Raw genomic sequence first — 26,328 nt, forward strand, 5'->3', positions numbered from 1 at the left:
TGCATCATATCAACTCAATTACATGTTTGTGTAATGTACATCTTCGTCATCGTGTTTAGATCTTCCTTTTAGGTCAAAATGTTTCAACTACCACTCCGAATGCTTAAATTTTTCCGAAACAACTTAATTCCGAGCGATATAAATAATAGATTTTGACAGACTCGGGAAACTCACACCCGAAGCCACTTCATCCTAGCCCAGCTGCTAGTCCGTGATTCTCGAACGCCTAACGGAGAAAGTCACACATGGCGGCAAACACATTCCGACCGAGACTGCTACGAGACAGACCGACTAAAAGCGCAAATAACCGGCGACTTTTGCGAAAGGCACGCACACCTGAACTTCATCACCATCATCGTCTTCGTCTACGTCACAGTCGTCGTACCCATAAGTTTTTTCCATTGTTATTGATGTTGCAATTTCGCTCGTGAAAACGTGATTAAACTTCTCCAACCCTTTGTTACAGTTCTTCCCGGTGAATTCTTCGAACTGAGAAAGGATTACCTTTACCGTGTGCTCTCCTTTCAACCACAGATAAATTTTCCGAACATTCTTTCGCGGCGGCACACGGTGCAACTGAACAATCCAATGCCCGCTGCTGGCTGACAATAGGAGGTGCGGAAATCATGGCTTGACGCGTATTCAAACACCTTTTGGTTCATTGTTTTCTCACGCCGGCGCTAGCTGTTGGCTGCCGAAGCAAACACATTCCCACAAAAGGAAAAGTTCCTCCTCGATGCGCTTCGCAGATTGCGAAGAACAACAAAGTCGGCAAACAAAAGCGGAAAAGTTCAAATGATGGTGGGGGACAATTTTCACGCGGACCGTCTCGTACCGACAGGATTCCGTATGGTTCGATGGTGTTTTACACTTGATGACAAAAACGGATTTACTTCGTTTTTGCAAGTTTAAATTTAAAAATTTAGTGTTTAAATACTGTTGTTGCTGTTGCTGTTATTAATCCCCGCACCACACATTGATAGAGCTGGAAGAATAAAACAAAACTGGATATTAGGCTACCTAATATAAGGGTGCGGAAGTAGTTTAGTTAGTAAAACATTCAGGTACCAACCGAAAGTATGTGAATGCGAGCCCAACCTGCTATTGAACGATCCAATATGTTTTTGGAACATATATCAAAACCTTCTAGTTTATCCTATTTATCATTCTTCGCATCAGACACTTTCGTACCCTAAATTGATCACAACTGAATCGCAATTAGAAGAATTCGGTAGACCTTGAGCCAAAGTTGGACCATATTTCAACCGAAGTTGGTCCAAATCAGATCAAAATTGGGCCAAAGTAAAACTAAACTGGACCAAAATTAGATTAATATTAGACCAAAATTTGACCAAATTCGACTACAACTAGACCAAACTAAGATCACAATTAGATTAAAGTGGTCAAAATTAGAGCACAGTTGTGCCATAATTGGACTAAACTTTCACCGTAATTGAAACGAAATCGTACCACAATTGGACTAAAAGTGAACAAAACTTAGACCATAATTAGGCGTCAATAGGAACCAAAATTGAACATCCATTGCACTGTGGTTCAGAAAGCCAGAATAGGTGGAATAAATTGTTTACTCAGTAGTCGCTGATTTTAGAATATTTATGTGTTTTCAACAAAATCTTGATTTAGGATGCCGCTTTTTTTGGCATGAGCTATCTTAGGGAGACCGTCAAATTAACCAAGATTCAGAAATTATCTACAAAACGAAACAAGATAGAGCGGTATTCACTTCAGCAATTTTATAGCTTGAAGTATTTTGAGTAATATTTCAGAAGACGGAGTTCCTCTATCTCAAACCGTTTCCATAGTAGGGCGTTTTTTCTGAATCAAATTAGGGTAACTCTGCTATTTTTTGGTTTTCTCCACAACTTTTTCATTTTGCATTTCTCGCAAAACACTCGCTTAGATCACTTTTGAGGCTTAATAAAACGCAACTTTTGGTGAAAAAAGAAGCTGGCTATCTACTTTACTTCTACACTTATACTAAGTTTTGTGTTAAAAATAGGTTGTTTTCAAATGTTAGTATCTTAGAAAGATGCAAGTAAAATTAAAATCGGTTGATTGCGTTTGAAAGAACGTGATATTCTGCGCATAATATCAAAAAATTGGAGAGGAAATTTTTGTCTATCTCAAAGAAATCAACTTTCAATATGTGGGGTTTTAACAGATTTAAGTATATAAAAGTTATCGAGTTGCGCCATAACTCCGGAACGCTTTCACTGTTCTACAGCAAACTTGGCGTATATGTTTCTTGACATAAGTGAATCAGCACATGGGGTCGCTAAAAGGGAGGGGGAGGTCCAAATAAGTAAAAGTGGCTGCGATTATCTTGCGTTTAAGAGGCGAACCAGCCGCAGGCTGAAAACCTCTCAAATATAGAATAATAATAATAATAATAACTTGCATTTGGACCGTTATAAAAATTGTACAAGTGACTGGGAGATAAGAGGAAGAGCGTGTGAAAAGATGGGAGGGTCACAACTACGGGAGTAGAACAATATAAGGAAGGCTTTGTTTCTCTCTCATTATCTTCGGAGAGACGTACAAGTTGCTATAGACGGATTACCTACGAATGGCCGAAATAACAAATGGCATAATAGATCTAATGGCCGAGTCACGAACGGCCGAATCACAAATGGCCGAATCACGAATGGCCAAATCACAAAAGGCTGAAACACATATGGCTGAACGTCATCTTCGGCCGAAAAGTGAGTCGCAGTGAGTCAAGTCCTATAAGCTGTGCACGACTTTTGTAACTTGGTAGCTGGTGTGGATTATTCCAGGGTAACCACCGAAGAGCATATCGAACAAATTTTCGTTGGACAGCTTCGATTCTGTGTACACCGACCGTTGAGGTAATGAGGGTTCTAAATTGCCGAGCAATATTCAAGAACTGAACGAACGAGTGAACAGTAGAGAGATTTCAGGCAGTAAATGTCCGTAAAATTCCTGGACACTCTCATTATGAATCCCAAGCAACGAGATGATTTCCCGATTACATATGAAATATGCTGCTGGAACGATAGTTTGCTATCTAATAGCACGCCTAGATCTTTGATGCAGTTAGTCCTTCCAATGCTAGTACCTAAAAGCTTGTAGTCGAAAGAGATAGGTTCTTTTTTTCTTGAGAATGTAATCGCGGCACATTTACTCGGATTAACTTTCATACGGTTTGTGCAATACCAGTCTGCAAAGTTGTCTAACTGTTGCTGAAGCACGTGGGCGTCGGCGATAGAGCTGATTCGATAGAAAATTTTCAAATCGTCGGCGAAGGACAAACGGGGAACTTCGAGTTTAAAATTCACATCATTGATGTATAGAAGGAATACCTACGGTCCTAGGTGGCTGCCTTGGGGAATTCCAGATGGAGCAGAAAATTCTTCAGAATAATTATCACCAATTTTCACTGCTAGCCGACGGCCAGTGAGATACGAACGCTACCAACTGATAACTCTGCCGCCGAATCCTAGCTTTTCCAGTTTGGCTATGGCAATCTTGTGGATAGCATTAACGAAGCAAGCGAATGCAGCTGTTAGGTCAAAATAAACTGCATCAGCTTGCTCAGAATGATTATAGCTATCTGTTATATAGGAAGTAAATCATAAAAGATTGGTCACAGTAGAGCGCTTTGGCATAAATCCGTGCTGGTCCTCAACAGTGTATTGTTGGCAAAATCCATAAATGCCTAAATAAAATAATATAATAAGCGTAACTCATTCGCGTTTAGGAGAAGAAACAACTATCGATCATCTATACTCTATCTACCAAAATAAAAATAAGACGCAGAGTATGTCCTGTTTTTCTGAAACTAAGGTACAGAATTTTACAAAAAGCTTTTTTCCTTCACCTCATCACAGAGCTGTGGGTGGAACAAAAGGCAATAGACGGGAAAATTTTAAAGGTTTTTCAGGGGGATGTTTCAAATTCGCGGAGAGTAATAGATGAAAAAATTTATTCAAAATGTGTAAGGTCTCACAAAATGAGCAATAAAAATTTTGTTGATTTAGGCATTCCGGGAAAATTCAGCCTTTCGTAGTTTGGCCATTCGTGATTCGGCCTTTCGTGATTCGGCCTTCTGTGACTGTTGTTGGAAGTCGGCCTTTTGAAGATCGGTCATTCGTGATTCGGCCATTTGTGTTTCGGCCATTCGGCACCAGCCCCTATAGACAAAAGAGGCACTGACCGAGGAGAGTTAATCAAGGGAAGGGGTAGATATGCCTAAATTAGAAAAAAAAAGTTTTGTTTTTTGTATTATGAGAATTTGCAAACTGAAACGTAGTGCTGTGAAGCCCGCATTCGTATAGTCTTATTTTCTCTCACGATTTTCTTCTAACGAACACACATGCATTAGCACTTCTTTGGGATTCCTTTTCTGATGTTCGCATGCACTACGACAAGTTTTTACCAGTGTGTATTTAGTTATCAGCCACGGTCGTCGCCCACGCTCGTCATTGCAACCCAGCAGTTGATATCTATCACTGCTCACTATGACCTGCACTCTCACCCGCGTGTGTAAGCGAGGGTTTTACACATTAAGAAGTAAAGAAGTAAAGTAAAATGCGTATCCATACATCCTAGTGTGCCGCTCGTGTTTCACGACCTGTTGACAGCTCGTAAACTTTTGCCTCGCGGGCGTGCTGTGCAGAAAGTTGCTCTGAGGCTGTACACTAGCGAGTGTGTAGGTAGCAGAATGTATGCACACAGTACCAGTAGTTGTTTGTCGTAGACTTGCGTCAGTGGAGTAAGTTTTCCCCTGCACGTCTTATTCCACTCTATGATATTATTAAACGGCGGCATTTGGACCACAAATGAACCAAAATTGGAATAAAGCAGAATATGACGAAAATTGTACCAATATGAAATCACATTTGAATTATAGTTGGCCCAAAATTGGGCCTGAAGTAGACCAAAATTGGACCAGAATTAGATCAAAATTATACTAAACGTGAATCAAAGTTGGGCTGCAATTGAACTAAAATTGGACCGAAACTTGACCAACATTGGATTAAACTTGAAACAAAGTAGGACCAGAATTGGATTTTATTGGACCGAAATTGGATTAAAGTTGAACGAAAATTGGCTCGAAATTGGACCACAATTGAACCGTAATTGGATTGAAATTAAACCAAAATTAAGCTAAACCAGACAAAATCAAACCCTCTGCAAATCGGTTGAATATTCGGAAAAGTCACCTATACTACTGTAGGTCCTTTAATATGTCCATCTGGCAGCAATTTGCAGAAATTCACGGTTTCGCAAATTCTGGGTTAATTCTGTAGCCGGATACTGAGGAGTAAAACTGGACATTCCGTTCTAGTAGTCAGGACGTCAGACATAAAAATAGCATGCATAACGTTGTGCATGCAGACAAGTAGACTGTCGAGATTTATAAGTTGGAAGCGAGTTGCCTATCAGGCTAGGTAGCCGGAAATGGATCGCTCCATGACAGGCGTCGAACGGCAAAGCGCACAAATATCCGCTGTACAGCTTCGATTCTGTCAACTTCATTATGATAGTATAAAGATTTCAGACTTGACTTGATCTTTAGCCACACGAATCCGGAATTCTACATTTTTAGAGGCTTATCCGCATACGTAAGATATATGCTGCTGGAACGATAGCTTGGTTATATTTGATGAGTTCCCAAAAGCTTGTATTCGAATCAGATAACTTCTTTCTTGTTTGAAAATGTAATGATGGCACATTTGCTTCGGTTAACCTGCATGCTATCACCAATCTGCAAAACTATTCAACTGCTGTTGAAGTATACGGGCATCGACGATAGAGCAAATCTGACCGTAAATTTTTATATCGTCGACAAAAGACAAACGAGGAATTCTTAGCTTAAATTTCATACCATTGAAGTATGCAAGGTATACCAATGGTCCAAGGCGGCTGTCTTGGAGAATACCAGATGGATCATAATAAGATAAAATTTGTAGCTAATTTTGACCAAAATAGAACCATAAAGGGAACAAAATAGGACCTAAATTAGACCAATATTTGGCCAAAATTGGACCGTGATTGAACTGAAATTGAACCAGGATGGGACTGAAATTGGTTCAATTTTGGTCTCATTTTAGTTCAATAATTTTATTAATGCGGGACAACAATTGGACCAAAATTGCACAAAAATAAATCAATGGTAAATCTAATTAGACCAGCATTGGACCAAAAATAGTCCAGAATTGATAAAAAATTGTACCGAAAATAAATTAACTATCAGACCAAAATCAGATAGGGCCATAATTTTCCAAAGCTGGAACAGAATTTGAACCACTGTCTGACTAAAATTGAAGCAGAATAACACCAAAAATTAGTTAAATTGAATAAAAGTTCAATAAAAGTTAGATCGAAAGTAGGCCTAAAATTTACACAAGTTGGATTAAACTACAGCCAAAATAAATCAACATCCATCTAACATTGGAACAAAATTTGTTCTAAATTGCACGTTGAAAATTTGACCAAAATGAAACCAAATTTGGACTAAACTTAAAACTAAAACCGAAGCTTAATTAAAATTAGATGGACGTGGAATAAATCAAAAGCAAATTGAATTAAAATTGGTCCTGTATTACCCTGAAATCGGAACAAAAATGAACCAACATTGAATGACAACTGGACCACAATTAATCCAATATTGGATCAAAATTGGATCAAAATAGGATTAAAATTGGATGCTTCCGAAATTAAGTTAAATTTGGACCCAAGTTCGATCGTACCTGGACCAAAATTGGACAAAAATCGAATCAAAGTTCCACCAAAATTGGACTAAAACTCTATCAAAATTAAACCACAACGGGTGTAAAATTTGACCAATTTAGACCAAAATTGGACAAAACTCAAAGCTGGACCAAAATTAGACCGTAGTAGAGCGGAAATTGGACCAAAGTTGAGCCAAATCTAAACTGAAATCACTCTAAACCCGGATTAAAATGGGACAAAAATAGAATCAAAGTTGGACCAAAATCAGACTGTAACTGAACTGAAATGGGGCCAAAGTTAAACCAAAATTAGATCCAAAGTGGACTCGAATTGGACCAAAGTTAGACCAAATTAAACTAAAATTGGAACAAAACTAGCTTCAAATTGGACCATAATCAGACCAATATAATACAGAGTTGTATTGAAGTTGGACCAAAACTGGGCTAAAAATGGACCAAAATTGTATTGTAGTATGGTCAAAATTGGACCGAAATTAAACCAACATGGTTCCAAATCTGAACCTAAAGAGGACCAAAATTAGAGTTTGGGTTCTATCAACTCCATTGTGATAGCAAAGATTCTGAAATTGACAGCAATATTCAACTGCTGAATACACCAATGAGTAGTATAATTACTTCGGGCAGTAGATATTGGAATGATAAGTTGCTATCTAGCAGGGCACGTCTAAATCTTTGATTCAACTTGATCTTCCAATAACAGTTCCCAAAAGCTTGTATTTGAATGAGACATGATCGTTCTTCAAAATGCGGTAATGGCACATTTGCTTAGACTAATCTACATGTACGGTGTATGCTATCACCAATCTGCTGCTGTTGAAGCATACGAGCATCGGCAATAGAGGTAATTTGTCTGAAGATTTTAATATCGTCTACGAAATTTACATTACTGAATTATACCAAAAATGTCAATGGTCCAAGGCTGCCTTGGGGAATCCCAGATGGGCCACCGTAGGATCAAAATTGTAGCTGATTTGATCCGAAATTGGACTGAAAATGCTTTAAAGTGAGGTTAAAATTGGACCAGCATTAGATCTAAATTCGACCGTGACTGAAACGAAACTGAACCTGCATAAATTGATCCAATTTTGGTTTCATTTTAGTCTAATTTTGGATTGATAATCAAAGGTAAACAAAATTGAACCACCATTGGATTAAAATTACACCGAACATAGACTAAACTGAAGAGTTGTTAGGGTTAGACCAAAATTAGATTACAATTGTACCAGAATTGAACCAAGATAAGACCGAAATCAAAATTAGTTTTTAATTGGACCACAGAAAGTCCAAATCAGAACAAAATTAAATCAAACTTAAACCAAATTAGACGGATGTGGGCTAAATTTGATCAAAAATTGTTCCAACGTTCCAATTTCAGCCCGAATTTGGTCCAGCTGTGTTTCAATATTGCTCTAGTTGCGGTCCAATTTTCTTAATATTTTTTGAAACGGTGGTTCTACAATTGATGGAGGGACGGTAGGGGAAAGTGAAGAAAGATTTTTTGGAGTGGAGGGGAAAGAGCGGGATGGTGATGTGGGGGGGGGGGAGGAATATTGCTAGCTACGCTTAATATGTAGTCGTTGTGACTCCTACCTTTTGTCCAATGCTGGAAGGTGCATGGGTCGAATCAAGCAATAATCTAAGATTATAAGATATTAATGCCTGACCGCATTTTAAGGTCAAAGACTAAAAACACGAGTTTGGTCTAGTCCAATTTTCGTCAGTTAGGTCTAGTTATGGTCCATTTTGGTTTCAAATTGGCTCAATTTTGATCCGATTGTATTCAATTTTAGTTTAAATTGTGTCCAACTTTGGCCCAATTAGGACCAATTTCTGTCTAATGTTGGTCTAATTTTTGTTCAACCGCGGTTTAATTTCTAATTGAATTACAATTGAACCACAACCAATTCAAAGTTAGACGAAAATTAGGTAATCCAAAATTGAAATAAAATTCTTCCAAAATAAAGTCAAAGTACTGGACCAAAATAAAAAAAAATATCGAATCAAAGTTGAACCAGAATTGTACCGTCTTTGAATCGAAATTGAACCACAATTGGACTAAACTTAAACAAAAATTAAATCCATAGTGAACCCAAATTGGGCTACAGTTGGAGCAACTTTAAACCAAAGTTGGACCAAAATGGGATTGTAATTGGACCAACATTGAACAAAAAAAAAGAATCTTGTTTGGACCAGAAGTTGAACAGAAATTGGACTAAAATTCGATCCAAATAACATCAAAGTTGGACCAAATTTAAAGCAAAATGGGATATGAAATAGGCCAAAGCTGGACCATAATTAAACCCAAGTTGGTCCAAAGACCTAAATTGTACCTAAATTGTAACAGAATGAAAAAAAAATTGAATCAATACAACAAAATAGCAATACTTTGCTAAAATAAAATGAACCACAATTGAACTGAAACCAAACTAAAATTGATCCAAAATTCTACTGAAATGGGACTAATATTGGGCCAAGATTAATCCAGAATTGGGCCAAAGTTGAATTAAGATTGAGTCACAATTGAATCGCCATTAGTTCGAAGGTGAAGCAAAATCATACAACAATTGAGCCAAAATTGAACCGAAATTGGAACAATATCGGATTGAAAAAGACCGTGATTGTACCAAAATTAGACCAACATTAGTCTGAAATTAGTCCAAATTGGCACAAAATTTGGCCAAATTTAAACCAAAATTAAACCAAATTGGACAAAATCGGGCCAAAGTTAAACCAATCGGATTAAAATTCTTCAGAAATAAGCCAAAATTGGACCAAATTCAAACGAAAATTAGACTAAAATCGGATTACAATTGAATCAAAACTTGACCAATATTGGACGAAAATGGAATCAAATTTGGACCAGATTTAGACCGTAGTTGAATCGAAATTGGACTAAAATTTGATCCAAAGTGGACCCAAATTGAGCCATAAATGGACTATATTTAATCCTACAGTGAAACAAAACTGGGTTAGAAATAGGCCATGGTGAATAAAAAAACGAAAATACCACCACTTTACAAAAATTAAACTACAGTTTGACCGAATTTAAACTATAATTGGACCGAAATTGGACTGAAATGGGTCCAAAATTAGGTTATTAGATTTGACCATATTTGGGTCAAAGTTGAATCAAGAATGAATTACAATTGAATCGCAATTAGTTGAAAGGTAAACCAAGATTAGACAACCATTGAATCAAAATGGACCGAAATTGGAACAAAGTTGGAGTGAAAAAGATTGTGATTGAACCATAATTGAACCAACATTAGACTGAAATTGGGCCAAATGGGGTCAAAGTTGGATTAATTTAAACCAAAATTGAAGCAAAGTGAAACCAAATTGGACCCAAAATAGACCTAACAGGCGAAAGTTGAACGGCAGTTACATTAAATTTGAACCAAAGTTGGACTAAAATCGGACAAAATTTCGATAGCACCCGTCACATGGACGCCATTTTTCCGGCCATGTACCGTTTCACTTTAAGTAAAAGTTGGACTAAAATTAGACAAATATTCAATCAAAGTTGGATCAAAATCGTATTATAGTTGAACCAAAAGTGGACCACCATTGGACTAAAGTTGGATCGAAGTTAAACCAACATTGGACCGATCCCGGTTTAAAATTGGTTGCAAACCGAACTAAAATTATATTTAAAGTAGATTCAAATTGCTCTAAATTTACCCAAAATTAGACGGCCGACCAACGTGATCCAAAATTGTACCTATATACCAAAAAAACCAAAAGTAAACAAAAACGAAATCACAATTGGCTCAAAATTGAACTAAAATTGCAAAATTAAAAAAAAACATGCAAAAGTGGAGGCGAAACTTCAACTTATGATAAACATTGCTGTTGCTGTCGTAGTTTTTCATACGTGTTAGACCATATCCGTCGCACGCGGCGATCTAGTGTGCTATGCGTGGTGTACGAATTCGTGCAGTTTTCAGATAGAAACTCAGCACCCATAGCGATACGTTTAAAATTAAATTGCAGCAAAACTGAAAAAGATAAGTGTTTCACGCCAAAGAGCGAATTGTAGAACAGTGCAAGATTTTAAATTGGTAGAAACACTTATGTCAAAAGTTGTTGCTTCTGAAAAGTTACTAAATTTCATGTAAGAATTTTTTTAGGGCTTTCCTACTAGACCTAAATTTAGGCAAAGATAACTGAAAACTAAAAATGTTTAATAATCCTGTAATAATTTGACCATATGCGTATCACCCTCTGAAATATTGGCACCGCGTTTTCTAACATCCCGTATTTTTCATTTGATGACAGTATACACATTATAAGATTTACCCATTTCCATATCTTGAGCAATTGTTGAGCCACGACAACCACCACCTCCCCCACCGGAACGAAAAGTTCAACAACGAAAAAAAGAAACCAAATAAATTTGATGTGCAATCTCCGGTTTGCCGTGACATTTATTCAGGTGATTTCAGTCTGTGCAAGTCAAAATCGGGTAGCGCGAAAGGAACGAAGCAAGCGGGGCATTATTGTGGAAAACCACCAGCGGAAAATAGAATCATTTCCTTCGGTGTGTGCGTATGTGTGTGTCATTTGCTTGTGCAAATTTTCCCAGAAGGTAGCGAGTGTGAAATTGATGTTTTGCCTTTCTACTATATAAATATATAGTATAAAGGTATAGAAATCACTTGGAAAACCGGAAATGGAAAGAAGGTCCTGCGGGCCGAATGTTATATACCATTCGACTCAGTTTCGAAAACTGAGCATTTTCTGTGTGTGTGTATGTATGTGTGTGTGTGTGTGTGTGTGTGTGTGTGTGTGTGTGTGTGTGTGTGTGTGTGTGTGTGTATGTAACGCTTTTAATCTCACTCACTTTTCTCGGAGATGGCTGGACCGATTTTAATGTTCTTAGTGTCAAATGAAAGGTCTAGGTGTCCCATTGGTCGATATTGAATTTCATTTTGATCGGACTTTTAGTTCAAAAGTTATGTATAAAAATACGAAAAATATGGGACTTCATTATCTCATAGATCCCTTAACCGATTTGAACAAAATTGATTGCATATGAAAGAGGAGCCTTACAAACCCTTAACTTCCAAATTTCATGATGATTGGACTTGTAGTTTGAAAGTTACATAAAGAAATGTGAAAAAATAGTATTTAAAACATATTTTTGTAACATTTAAGAATTAATTCAATCATCACACATTTTATTATTATTTGAAAATTACTGCTGAGATCTATCAAACGAAACCGAGTTATTTAAAATCGGACGGTTCATTCAAAAGTTATTCAAACTTTAACACTTAAGCACCGTATATTAAACCGTTAAAACGTGTGAAATCAAAACATATCAATCAAATGTAGATTGTATTCAATGTGTGCGATGTATATATGTATGTATGTACGTATGTATGTATGTATGTATGTATGTATGTATGTATGTATGTATGTATGTATGTATGTATGTATGTATGTATGTATGTATGTATGTATGTATGTATGTATGTATGTATGTATGTATGTATGTATGTATGTATGTATGTATGTATGTATGTATGTATGTATGTATGTATGTATGTATGTATGTATGTATGTATGTATGTATGTATGTATGTATGTATGTGTGTGTATGTGATGACAATTTGCAATGAAATTCAAGAAAAGTGAGAAACATGTCAAAAGTCAGAAGTTTTTGAAGCCTCTTAGTGGAATACGAACTCTGAAATAAAAGAAAAGAAAAAATTTTTTACCGACTAAATTCCACTATTTAATATTTATTCGCGACAGATAAGTATACGCTTTGAAAAAAGACACTGATGAAGCCTGCATGTTGTAGGCGAACTACGTATCTGTCGCAAATAAATATTAAATAGCGGGATTCAATTGCAAAGTTTTTTCTTTTCTTTGATTTTAGATTTCAATTGTCATTTTCTTCACTTGCTGTTACTCACAATTGTACACGAAAAGCAAAAAGCGGAGAAAAGCAGTTAATTTAAGTATATAAGTATAGTGTTGTGTAGGATCAAAATACTAGTGAGTTGATTTTTCCAAATAAATTTATACAAATTTCATACAAATTTTGCGCATTAATAAATGCTCCATAGATACTAGAGCTTAGAAATGTTATATGAAAAATAGGAAGTAAACGTTGCACGGTAGTAACTTTGTACGATTTGTTTTCGTTAGTGACATTTTAAAGGACAGATGTCTTATGTCATGTATCATGTGTTAATAAATAAATCAAAAATGACCAGCACTGGAAATCATATCGATCATATTTCTCATTCTCAAGCATGTTTATGGTGCAGTTTTTGCACTATTTTTCGACCTCATCTTGTTTTCCTAACCCTCTAACATTGTAAAAACGATGCGATCAAGCTAATGACTATCTTTTCATGAAAGTACATTCAAAAGAAGCTCAAGTTTTGATTTTCATGCAAAAATAATTATCTGAAGGAGCGCCAGCTAAGAAAAAGTTCAATTTCTCTTTTTCATATCTAATGCTCTATTCAGTTATTTTTTCTAATTCAGATATATTGCAAAATTGAAGCCAAGCAAACTAATAGTAAAATTTTGAGATTAATCATTTTGTTGTAGATATCCTTTTTCTTCAAAAACGAAGTATAATAATAATTTTTCTGAACTCTTGTTTTTCAAAGATGCTAACTTTTGAACGCATGGTATTAATATCAAAATATCAAAAAAAAATCTACCCTTTGGGCTAAAACCACTCAAAAAAAATATCAAAAAATATGCTATGAACGCATATTTCATATTGTCAGTTCAAAACAAGTTTCGTATGTGGCTCTGAAACCCAAAAGTTAAGGCCGACCGATTATAAAACTAAATAAGGTGTTCATCAAATAACATAAATGACGCTTACAAGTATTTACGCACCCAAGGAAAGAAAATATAATTATTCTACGCAATACGTTGTGTATTTTACTGGCAAATAAGGATTTTGAGGAATACGGAACGGATATTTAAAAATATAGTCAAGTTAATTATAGATGTTCCTGAGAAATTAAATAATGATTATTGTGGCAGTAGAAAGGCTAGGTCACGCCGCTAGGTGGATTAATTCGGGTTTTTTTTATACTAGGTAATATTTTCAAGGTAAAGAATCTCAAAAGTTTGCGATTGGATATTTTTCGTTCCCGTAGCTGGCAATTTCACCGACGATGATAAGAAAGGATAAAGTTAATTGATCAACTCTTCGTTAATCACTTTTATCAGGTTAAAGATTTCCTCCGACTAATCTGTCGGAGCAACCGGATTTGACCGGACCGACAAACTTTTCCCAATTTCATGCTCGTCAACAAAATCCTCGTCCCTGCTCGACTAGCAACGACTCATCACCTAATTGGGTAACGTTTAATCACGACTACCGGACCGGTACCTGCAAGTTCGACATTCTGACACGCTCGGGCTCTGCTCTGCTCGGTCCGTCAACAACAATCATAAATCAAGTTCTCGCTTTGATTATATTTATTTCTCCCCCTCCTGGTATATATTCTTACCTCGAAAATCAGTCTGAAATCCTCCTGTTCCACACGTAGCAGCTCGCACGTCGTCTTCGTTACCACCGTGCTGTCCCGGGGCAGATCGTGGAGTATCGATTCGCCGAAGGTTGCACCGACGCCCAAATTACACAGCGTCACGGAGAGCTAGAAGATTGAACAAGAAAAACAGAAGGAAAAAGAACGTTTTAATTGACTGGTAATTATTTGTTGCTATTTTGCAAATGATATTTCCCAGAAGTTGTGTAATTTCGTGTACAAACAGATTGATTGAATTCGCTTTTCCTAGCAACTAAAAATTGGGCAAAAGTTCTCAGCTCTTTTCTTTCGGAAAACGACGAATGAATCTTTTGAGGGTTTTTGAATTTCCACAAACAAAAATAAACTCATTCCAATTGATTAGCCACTGGAGAGTGTTTACCATTCCGACCAACCGTAAAAAGCATAAGCCAAACGCTTGCTTTTTACCTTTTTACCTTCACTGTGGATGCTTTCGACAATATTTTAAAGGTTTATCCTCTCCGTTCAAATCGACCATGAATCCCGATCCTTTACGGCGGCGGTGGTCCGGTCGGTAACTGAAATACGGTTCACATTTTAAAGTTTTACAAATGAACCTTCCGTCGCGTCGTTCAGTAGTAGCAATCTATCTTGGCTCAAGGGAAAGCTAACCCTCTTCTTTTTAATTTTCCCGGCGGGCCAAAAACTTGGTTTGGCTTGGCTTGGCTGTTGGCTCTCGACTCGACTCGAGCGATTGCTGTTGATAGGATTTTCTTCCACGAGCGCCACGACCGGACCCGGTTCCGGTGCCCTGGGACTTTAACCTCGTACCGTTCAACCGTAATGGATTTAAGGTACGCACGCGCTTGCCGTAATGAAGTTATCAAATTTGATGTGGTAGAGGAATGTTTTCTCATAAAAAAGGCAATTGTAATAAGCGAGTTTCCTCCAGTGTATTTGCATACCAATGAATAATAATGATATAAGTAATCATGAACCGGAAAATTGCTTCCTCTAGTCTAGGTCTTCGACCGGTTGACCGCGGTACCGGTCAAGTGCTTGAATTTAGATGAAACGGAATTTGTTGAATGTCATCAAATGAAATGAAATAATTCAAGTTTAATTAACAATTAAACCACGGTGTTATACATGGCTGCCTCACAGAAGTTAATTTAGTGGCGGTAAAAACGTAATGAAGAAATTATCGTTCTGTGTGTAGCAAATTTCCATTTTAATTTACCTGCGTTGGAGAAATTTTCCGGATGTTCAATATATACTATATACTTTACTACTATAAAAAAATTATTAACATTGTTATAAGTTATTATATAATAACTGGGACTGGGACTGGGACTGGGACTGGGACTGGGACTGGGACTGGGACTGGGACTGGGACTGGGACTGGGACTGGGACTGGGACTGGGACTGGGACTGGGACTGGGACTGGGACTGGGACTGGGACTGGGACTGGGACTGGGACTGGGACTGGGACTGGGACTGGGACTGGGACTGGGACTGGGACTGGGACTGGGACTGGGACTGGGACTGGGACTGGGACTGGGACTGGGACTGGGACTGGGACTGGGACTGGGACTGGGACTGGGACTGGGACTGGGACTGGGACTGGGACTGGGCCTGGGCCTGGGCCTGGGCCTGGGCCTGGGCCTGGTCCTGAGACTCTCAGACTCTGAAAATCTTAGCTAAGAGAGACTGCTAGAGTCAATAGGATCGCAGCACTAGCCCCGCAGTTTTCATGAATACTTACGCAATTGTCCTGTTAGCAGTGCAGTCGATCGAACAGGAAATAACAGAAGGCCAACAGTTTGGACCGTAATACAAACAAAGTTAGACGCCATTAGAAGTTGCACCAAAAGTGGAACTAATTTGCACCAAAATAGGACCTAGATTGAACAAAAATGTAATTAAAACTAGACCACAGTTGGACCATGGTTGGAGCAACATTGAACCCCAATAAGACCAACACTTGAACAAAATTGCACGAAATTTCGAACCAGTAAGATTTTGCACGAAATCAGACCAATATAGGACACGACCAACATTAATATTAAAACTAGACCAATATTGGACCAAAGTTAGACGAAATTAATTCAAAAGTGTATAAAAGCTGATCAAAAATTATGGAACTCAAATTTGGACCAAAAGCTTACCAAAATCGGACTAAAATTGAATTAAAACTATATCTTCAAAATTTGAAAAACAACCTTGTGTAAACCCCAAAAGGATAGATGTGATGTCGGACTACGTCCTTGAAAACGAAACGAACGATTCTATGATACGAATTCAACTGTCTGTTTAATTAGCTCTCTTTACCTTTTATAATCATTTGAATGGAAACAACTGGTATAAAAATCATTAAGGTAGTTTAACAAATTATAATCAAAATCAATTAGGCGTTACAACGGACACCACAGTATTATATCCCGTCCCGGCGATAACCAGTCATCACCAGAATCACCTAAATAATCTTCCTCATCATCACTAGTCTCTACAGATGTACTAACTGCCCAGGGTTTCATCCTTTCCGCCGCGAATATTGTCGACGTTCGTTTTTGAGTAAAACGAACTCCAGGAACGTCGGTAATCAGGTAACGATCGTTTCCAACTGCCTTTTGAATGATGAACGGTCCCTTGTAGCGCGGCTCCAACTTTTTGCTTTGACCAGTGGAATGCACGTCATTTTCCACCAGCACTAAATCGCCTTCACGATATTGCTGCGCCGGCTGCCGTCGTTTATCGAATTGCATCTTCTGCTTTTGTTGTTCACGCTCGATCCTGGTTTGTACAGTTTTGCGCAGTTCTTCAGATCGACCTACAGGAGTTTCCACTGAGAACATCATCAACAACTGGTTCTGCATTATGTCACGCGGATTGTAGCTAAACAATAACGAATGGGGCGACGTCTTTGTTGAATCGTTTACCAACGTGTTCAATCCCCACTGTATCAACCGGAGTTGCTTATCCCAACGTTTGTCGTTGTCTTTCACCATACATCTCACTGAATGCAATACGTTCCGATTCTCGCGCTCAACCTGTCCGTTAGCACGAGGAGTTCCAACTGCCACTCTTACATGAGCAATACCCAGCTGCACACAAAACTCTTCAAAATCCTTTGACGTGTATGCCGTTCCTCTGTCGGTAATTATTCGGTTAGGCTTACCGAACGTAGCGAAAACGTCACTCAACATTTGAATCACTGGTTGCGTCTTCGTATTTCGAACAGCCCTCAATACAACGTATTTAGTGAACCCATCTACCAACACTATAATGTACTCGTTTAGGAGAGTAGAACGAATAAATGGGCCTAGATGGTCCAGATGGATCGTGTCGAACGGCATAGGAATCTTTTGTATCGGATGAAGCAATCCTTCCTTTCTACCGCTCTTGCTCTTCACGTAGGCACAATACACGCACGAATTTATATACCGCTTCAAATAGTTTTTCATCCGGTGAAACCAAAAATTTCTTCTTACAGCTTCAAACACTTTATCAGCACCTTTGTGGCCTAAATCGTCGTGGTAGCTACGTGTGATTCGCCACCGTGCACGAGTAGGCACCACCCACTTCAACCCATCACTGCACCGTCGCATCACACCTTCATCGCGCAAAGCATACTCCTTATGTATCTGCCTACCACGATTATCAACCGGAGGTGCAGACAGAATCCGCATTAACTCGTACAAATTTTCGTCTTCTCGCTGCAATAATTTTAACCACTCATCTTCTCTGATATCAATTTGCATCACACTGGCCATCGCAGGCTCGGTTTCTTCACACACTGGCTCTTCAACTGGGTTGCGACTCAAGCAATCGGCGTGCTTCATTTTGGTTCCTTTTCGATGGTCGAGCTCGTAGTCATACTCGAGTAGTTTTAGTAGCCACTTTCCCACCACGGGTAACATTTGCTTTTTCGCGACCGTCTTCTTCACAGCTTCGCAGTCGGTAACAATTTTCACATGGCGGCCCAGTACATATTTCCGAAAACGTTCTAATGACTCCACTATAGCCAAAGCTTCCAGCTCATAGCTGTACTTCTTACATTCGGTCGGTGACGTTTTTCTACTGAAATAACTGATTGGATGTAAACCGTCATCCATTTTCTGCAACAGAATACCCGACAAGCCGTGAGAACACGCATCTGTGTGTAGCTCAATCTCTTTTGCTGGATCATACATCACTATCACTGGTCGATTTACTAATATCACTTTGAGTCTCTCAAAGGCCGATTGTTGCGCATTATCCCACAGGAACTCAGCGTCTTTTTTAGTTAACCGAGTCAAAGGTTCGGCGATCAAACTAAATTCTCTCACAAAGCGTCTAAAATAATTAGCCAGTCCCAAAAACTCTCTAATGTTTCGCACATTTGCAGGAACGGGATAATCTTTGATAGCACAAATTTTTGCCAATCCTGGCTTTATTTCCCCCTCACTGATTTCAAACCCCAAAAACTCCACTTGCTTCTTCAAGAATTGTGTTTTTTCCAAATTCACTGTTAATCCATTCTCCGATAACGCATTTAACAGTACTTCAAATTTCTTCATCACTTCACTTTCGTTACATCCACCAAAGGTAACATCGTCCAGGTATGCCACAAATCCCATACGACGAAGTGGTGCAATCACAGCATCAATCATTCGCTGAAATACCGCACTGCCATTGGACAACCCGAAGGGCATCTTCAAGTATTCGTAATGGCCCATCGGTATAGAAAAAGCTGTAAACTTCCGGCTTTCCAACGATACTGGAATCTGGTGGTAACCGCGGAACAGATCCACCGCTATAAAAAGTCGTCCTCCCACTAATCTGTTCAAGCAATCCTCGATGATCGGCATAGGCCATTTGTCCTTTACCGTCTTTGCATTAAGAGCCCGGTAATCCACCACCATGCGCCAATCTCCACTCTTTTTCTTAACTAAAACCGTAGGACTGTTGTACGGCGACTTTGATTGCTGGATTATTCCTGCCGCCAGCAGGCTCTCCACTGTATCGTCCACCACCTTTTCACGGGAGTATTCCATCGGGTACTGTTTAGTGTATATGGGCTTCTCATCTACCAACTCGATTAGCATCTCACAATTTTTGGCTGTGCCCATCTCTTTGTAGTTCTTTGCAAAGCAATGCCGATATCGTTCAACTACACTTAAAATCTTTTGGCGCTCATTATCACCACCATCCACATTTATCTCAGTAGCTGATATAGGCTCGTATGCCCGAATGTTACACATATTCGGATGAGTGCCGCTCGGTCCTGAAGATTGTTCGATACTACTAAAGGTGATCTGTGGTTGCTCTTCATCGATTTTTTCGATACGAACGCTTCCCTTCTCTTTGACGAATCGGACATCATCGCGATCGAGAACATCTCGTCCAATTATCACTGTATTCATCTGCACTTTATTCGGCACTACTAAAAGACTAGCTTCCAACTTCAATCCATCCACTTCTATTTTTTCGGAGCTACGCTCTCGCACTTGTACTTTATTACCGCCAAATCCAACCAATTGCATTGTGCATGGTTCCAGGTTAGTCAAAATTTCTCGGCAACTTTCCTTTATAGTGGTTACCGCCGAACCGCAATCATACAAAGCATCTACACTGTGTAGGGGAATTGTGTATAACGTGCCCCCTGTGGCCAATGTGCCCCCCTTCGTTTTTCGCTAAACAAGCGAAATTAAAATGCAAAACCACCCAGAAACCATAGTATTTGATGGAACTAGCCTACTATGCAAGTATGACAGTTGTCACATGCTGTAAAAACAAAACAAAAATAAATTTGTTTTTGAGCAGCTTCCGATGTAACTTTTGGCGTCATTTCCATAAGCTATTTTCTTGTCAAAATCTGTAAATAACCGGTTGTTGCGATTCGATTGCGTAAAGTGAACTTCAAAATGACATCCCTGCTAAAAATAACGGTATGAAACGCTTGATTTGCTTTAGCATTTAATATTTTTTCAAATAAGTAAAAGCAGGCCAATATGCCCCACTTGCGGTGGTGCAATTTGCCCCCCTTGCAAATGTGGCTATAAACATAGGTAAACAGATCTAACTTGAAGCCAATTGCCATTATTTAATTCAATTAGTATTGTAGAGCAACCGTGGTGGGAATAATTTATTACCAACGTCCAAATTCTAGGTAATTCAACTACCCGGTACAAAACGCCACAGCTGCAGTATAATGTGCCCCATGCAGAAAAGAAAAAGTGCACCAGAAGGCCGAAACTAGGTTTATTTTACATAAAATAACGATATTTTGCAAAACAAAGGAAATAGTTTTACTTTCTACAAAATAGAGTTGGTCTGTCACTGGTAGAAATACTCAAATTACCGCATTGGGCACATTATACCGCAGGTGGGGCATTTTACCCCGCGCAGACGAGAAACACAACATTTAGGTGCTTTTATTAAATAATTCCTAGCATGTTTATTCCACAATACCAAATGAAATAAACAATTGCAATAGGTTGTCAGCTTAAGTACCAACATATACACGTAGTTGTAACGTTAATTTGGGGAAGTATAACGGAGATATATCCATTTATTCTTAGGGGGGGCACATTATACACTTTTCCCCTACACCAATTTTCAGTGTTTTCACGTAGCTACTCGTTTGGCCAATTTCATGCATCACTTTAGGAAAAGCCTTTTGATTCGGGATCTTGGTACAATTTTTCGCTACATGACCCCTCTCATTGCAACGAAAGCATTCGATATTAGAGGAAGGTCGTGTACTTTTCCTCTCACTGCACATTGCTGCTACATGCCCAATACCACTACAACGATAACACTTGATACTCGATCCAGCATCTCCTTTTATCGCTGGTTTAGAAGAAGATCCACGAGAGACATCCGTCGTTTTCAGTCGCTTCACTTCGGCCAGCCACTTCAGCTGTTTCAATAGTTCAGGCAAAGTATCGACCTGAGCGATTGTTCCATAACGGCCTTCCAGACCAGACACTATATATTTGATCGTGGCCTGATCAGGAAGTTTTCCCTTTCTAGCCAATGCCACGTGGCTATAGAAATACGTCTCCAAGCTTTCTCCCGCCATTTTCTTACGATTCATCATAGTTTGGTGAATGTTCACGATATCTATCGCCGTTGGAAAATCGATTACCAGCTTAGCTTTAAATTCACTCCAATTCTTCCACCGTAGCACCGGAAAACCAAATTTTGGCTGCTCCCTGCAATTCACTATGCCACATTGCAGCATCCAAGCATCATCGCCGTTATACAATGCTGCCGCCTTCTCGATGGATTCGATCCATTGTTCGGCAGTTGGCGTCGTTGGCACATCAGGGTCAAACGGTAGCACTATGTCCTTCACATCACGTACGTCGAACCGGCGCACATTTCCCGCCGAAATTGTTTGCAACGTTTTAATCAGCAATCTCATTGTTTCGTTATCCATTATGTCACTGTTATCACCTGGACTCTGCTTATAGCGCGGATCTCGAGCGTTTATACGTTCAAATTGTTCACGATCAGATTGGATTGTCTCGTTATTAGAATTGCCCCCACTGAACAAGTTTTTCAACAGGCCCAAAGCACCAGCACTATGCTCGCCCGTTTCCGTATGTCCAACAACTTGTTCGGCTACTTCTCTGGAAATCTCTTCCAACTTTTCGTCGTGATCACTCATCACCTTCCGGCAAACACCAAAAATATCCAATCTACCGCTACGATCGCTAACATGAACTTTATACTGACCGTCGCGACAATAGCATTACGCGCGCTAAGTATCTATCCTGTCTACAGAATTGTAAACCCCAAAAGGATAGATGTGATGTCGGACTACGTCCTTGAAAACGAAACGAACGATTCTATGATACGAATTCAACTGTCTGTTTAATTAGCTCTCTTTACCTTTTATAATCATTTGAATGGAAACAACTGGTATAAAAATCATTAAGGTAGTTTAACAAATTATAATCAAAATCAATTAGGCGTTACACTTGTTTGAACAAAAATTCCTATCTGAAAATAAGAATGGATTTTATGCCCTACGCAGAGGACGGAATCACGAAGAGAATCTCTCATTTGCAGTTAAGATATATTCAAAAACCAGACGAGAAATGAACCAAATTTAACGAAATTTGGATTAAAATATGACCAAAACTGAAGAAAAACTGGGCAATAACAATAAGAATAAAATCTGGTCAAAATCAAAGCTTGAAACACTATTGGACCGAAAGAAGGTTAAAACAAAAAATTGAATTTCTTTAATTACCTAAGTTGGACGAAATTAAAACAAAGGTGGTACAATAGTTTGACCAAAATTACCGACAACGAAGTTGGTCCAAAAGTGGACCCAAGTTGCACTAAAATGGGATCAAAATTGAAACAACATAGAATTAAGATTAGACTAAAGCTGGAACAAAATTGGATCAAAGTTGTAAAAAACTTGGATCAAAATATAACCAAAATTTGAGAAAAACTGGGCCACAAGTTGACAAACTTAGGCTTGAACAATTGAACCACAGTTGGACTGAAATCGAACCAACATTAAACTAAATTTGGACCAAAACTAAAACAAAGTTTTAATTGTTTTTATTTTTTCAAACCAATATTGGATCACAGTTGGGCCAACCTTAATATTGGAATTAGCTCAAGCTTGCACCATAATTGGACCAAAATTAGACGAAATTTGACCAACATTGGACCCAAATTTTAACTAATTTGGACCAAAATTATCGACACTGAAGCTAACCCAAAGTGGACCAAAATTGTACCAAGACTGGACCAATATTGAATTAAAATTAGACCACAGTTAAACCTTGGTTGGAGAAACATCAAACTAAAATTAAACCCAAATAAGGCCAAAACTAGATCAACAGTTGAACAAAATTGTGATCAAAATAGCTTAGCTCAGGTAGACTGCCCGTTGTTGCACTCCGTGATTGGACGAACCAGGAAGATTGTGCATGAATTTTGATCAAAATATGACCAAAATTTAGCTGAAATATCATCAAAATTCGAGTAAAACTGGACCACCTTTGGACTAAAATGGGGACCAATTTTAAACCAAAACTCAGAATCATATTTCATATTGGACCAAAGTTGAACCTCATTAATGTTGAAATGAGAACAAAATTTAAACCATAATTGGATCAAAGTTGGACGAAATTAAACCAAATGTGGATCAAAGTTGAACCAAAATTATAGATACCGAAATTGAACCAAAAGTGGTGCAAATCGTGATCGAAATTGAACCAAAATTGCGCCAAGATTGGACGAAATTTCGATTGAAATTAGACCACAGTTGGACTAAGTTGGACCAAACTGGTACCAAAAATAGACCGTTTCAAAAAATATTAACCAAAAATAGATTTGCATCGAACCAAAACTAGAACAAAATTGGATGAGTCCAAAAATGGACCAAAGTTAAACAACCCAAGATTGGACCAAATTTTAAGAGCAAGGTTATATCAAATTTGAATTAATTATAATTCGTTTTGCAAGCAGAAATCAAATAATTTTTGGAAGCGCACATGGAATGTCAGAACAACCTTAATATTCAAATTAAACCAAAGTTGGACCACAATTGAACCAAAATTGGATGACAATGCACCAAAAGTGGACCAAAGTTCGACCAAAATTACCGAAACTGAAGTTTAACCAATAGTGGACCATAATTGCGGTAAGATAGGACTGAAATTTGATCAAAATTGAATTAAAATTAGATCACAGCTGGACCACAATTGGACCAAAGTTGAACCAACATCGACACTAAAATTGAATTGAATCAGGCCAAAATTGGATCAAAATCAGACCAAAATTGGAGCAAAATAGGATAAAAATTGCACCATATTTAGACAAAAATTAACCATATTCGAATTTGATCAAAATAGGAGAAAATCGGGCTACAATAAGACGAAAATATAGCCGAAATATGATCAAAATTGGACCACAATTGATCTAAAACATAACCAAAGTTCTACCAAACTTGCATTAAAAATGGATTGAGCTTAATCCCAAATTTTACCACAATAAGGTTAATATTGGACCATAATTTCACCAGAAATGGATCGGAACTACACCAAAAGTGTCCGGACCAATCAATATTGGACCAAAATTAGACCAAAATGGAAGCAAACTTAGACCAAAATGGGATCAAAATTAGACCAAAATTGGACCAAAATTGGACAAAAATTTGACTAAAATAGAACCAAAATTTTACTAAAATTATACATAAGTTGTTCCGAAATCGTTCCAATGTTAAACGAAAATTAAACCGAAAATTGAACTAATTGAACACTTTTTGCTAAGGAAATCAATTAAATGTAGGAGTGCACTCGGAATGTTAATTATACCGAAGTGTAGTGCCACCCAGTAAACAAACCAAAGTTGGATCAAAATTAAATTGAAATTAAACTGCAGTTGAACCACAATTGGGTTAAAGTTGGACCAAATTCACCAAACCTTACATAAAATTGGACCAAGCTGGACCAAAATTCAACAATATTTATACCGGAAAATGGATTGCAATTGGAATAAAATTGGACCATACTTGGACCACAATCAGAACAAAGTTAACTGAAGTTTTTGGAGCGTCTTAGTAGAATACGAAACCTAAAAATAAAAAATAAGAAAACTTATCCAATTTTATTCTACTATGTGTATTTTATTCAATGACAGATACGTATTTCGCCTATGACTTGCAGGCTTCCTGCCTGCAAGTCGTAGGCGAAATACGTTTCTGTCATTGAATAAAATACACATAGTAGAATTAAATTAGATAAGTTTTCTTATTTTTTATTTTTAGAACAAAGTTAGTACGAAATTACGTGGGCCAAAACTTAGCTAAACTTAGAAAGGGGGCCAAAATTAGATCAAAACAGGACCAAAATTGAATTAAAATCAAAAATCAGTTGGATCGAAGTTGGACTAAAATTGGACCGAAATTTTACCACGAGTGGATCGAAATTAGTCAAAATTAAACCAATTTGAGACTAAAATAAGATCAGAATTGGTGAACCAAATTTGAATTAAAATTGATTCACAGTTGGATCAACGTTGCACCGCCATTGGATTAAAATTGGATCAAAATCGTACCAGAATAGGATCAAAATTGCAACAAGGTTGGACCAAAATAGGATCAAAATGAATGAGCTTTGGATCAAAATATTATCAAAATTTCAATTGGATAAAAATTGGTCCACAAATAGACCAAAAGTGGCCAAAATTTGATCTAAATTTGAATGAAATTAAGCCACAATTGGAACAAAATCAGTCCAAATTTGTACCAAATCAAATTAAATCGTAAGTGGACCGAACCAAAGTGCACCAATTAAAATTGGACCGTAATTGAATAAACATCGGACCAACCAACCGCTCAGTTATTTTAATGTACGATGCTGGTCTATCAAGCCAGTCGTCGTATGTTCGAATCTCGGCTGAACGGTGCTGAGTCAGTTGGATCGTTACACTAGTCCCGTAATTGCCCTGTACTCTAACTCGAACCGGCTGTAAAGTCTGTCGATAAAGAAGGGTCAACTCATAAGGACCTTTGTAAGTAAAGGCTTTTCTTTCGGACTAACATCGGAAGTGGACCACAATTAGTTAAAAATAAACCAAAATTAGGCCAAAACAGGAGCAGAAGTAGTGGACCAAAACTAAATTCAAATTAAACCAGAGTTGGACAGTTGGGCGAAAGTTGAATCTAAGTTGAACCAAAATTGGACCATAATTGTACCATATTGGGACCAAAAATGAACCCAGATTAAAATGAAAAATTAGGCTAAAAGTGGACCAAAATTGGTTAAAATTATATAAAAATTTAACCGGATTTGGTGGACCAAAGTTGGACCAAAATTGAACCATATTTAGATCGAAATTGCACCAAATTTGATCTAAATTGAACTAAAATTGGATTAAAAATATGTCCATAATTGGAGAAAACTGGATAAGAATTAGACCAAAAATAGACTAAAATTTGATCAAAAATTAAATATAATTGGACAATTGGTCTAAATTTAGACCAAATTTGTACCAGAATTGGATCAAAACTGAACCGAGATTAACCCAAAATTTAACCACAATTGGGCCGAAATCGGACCAAAACTGGCGCAAAACTGGAC

The 26,328-nt window shown here is 37.9% G+C and overlaps 1 protein-coding gene across 7 annotated transcripts in view; it reads right to left on the minus strand.

Moving 5' to 3' along the window:
• Positions 1–26,328, minus strand: part of LOC128738030 (rap guanine nucleotide exchange factor 4) — a 268,496-nt gene that overhangs the window by 155,754 nt on the left and 86,414 nt on the right. For 6 of the 7 annotated variants that reach the window (XM_053832845.1, XM_053832842.1, XM_053832841.1 and 3 more), the window contains one exon: positions 14,234–14,380. Coding sequence is in view for 4 of the 7 variants with exons in the window: in XM_053832841.1 (XP_053688816.1) it covers positions 14,234–14,380 (147 nt within the window). In the remaining 3 variants the exon portion in view is untranslated. Of the gene's footprint in view, positions 1–14,233; positions 14,381–15,998; positions 16,135–26,328 lie in introns of all 7 variants that reach the window. The other variant, XM_053832843.1, reaches the window with a different exon arrangement.

This window comes from Sabethes cyaneus, chromosome 2 (assembly GCF_943734655.1).
Source record: "Sabethes cyaneus chromosome 2, idSabCyanKW18_F2, whole genome shotgun sequence".
NCBI lineage: Eukaryota > Metazoa > Arthropoda > Insecta > Diptera > Culicidae > Sabethes > Sabethes cyaneus.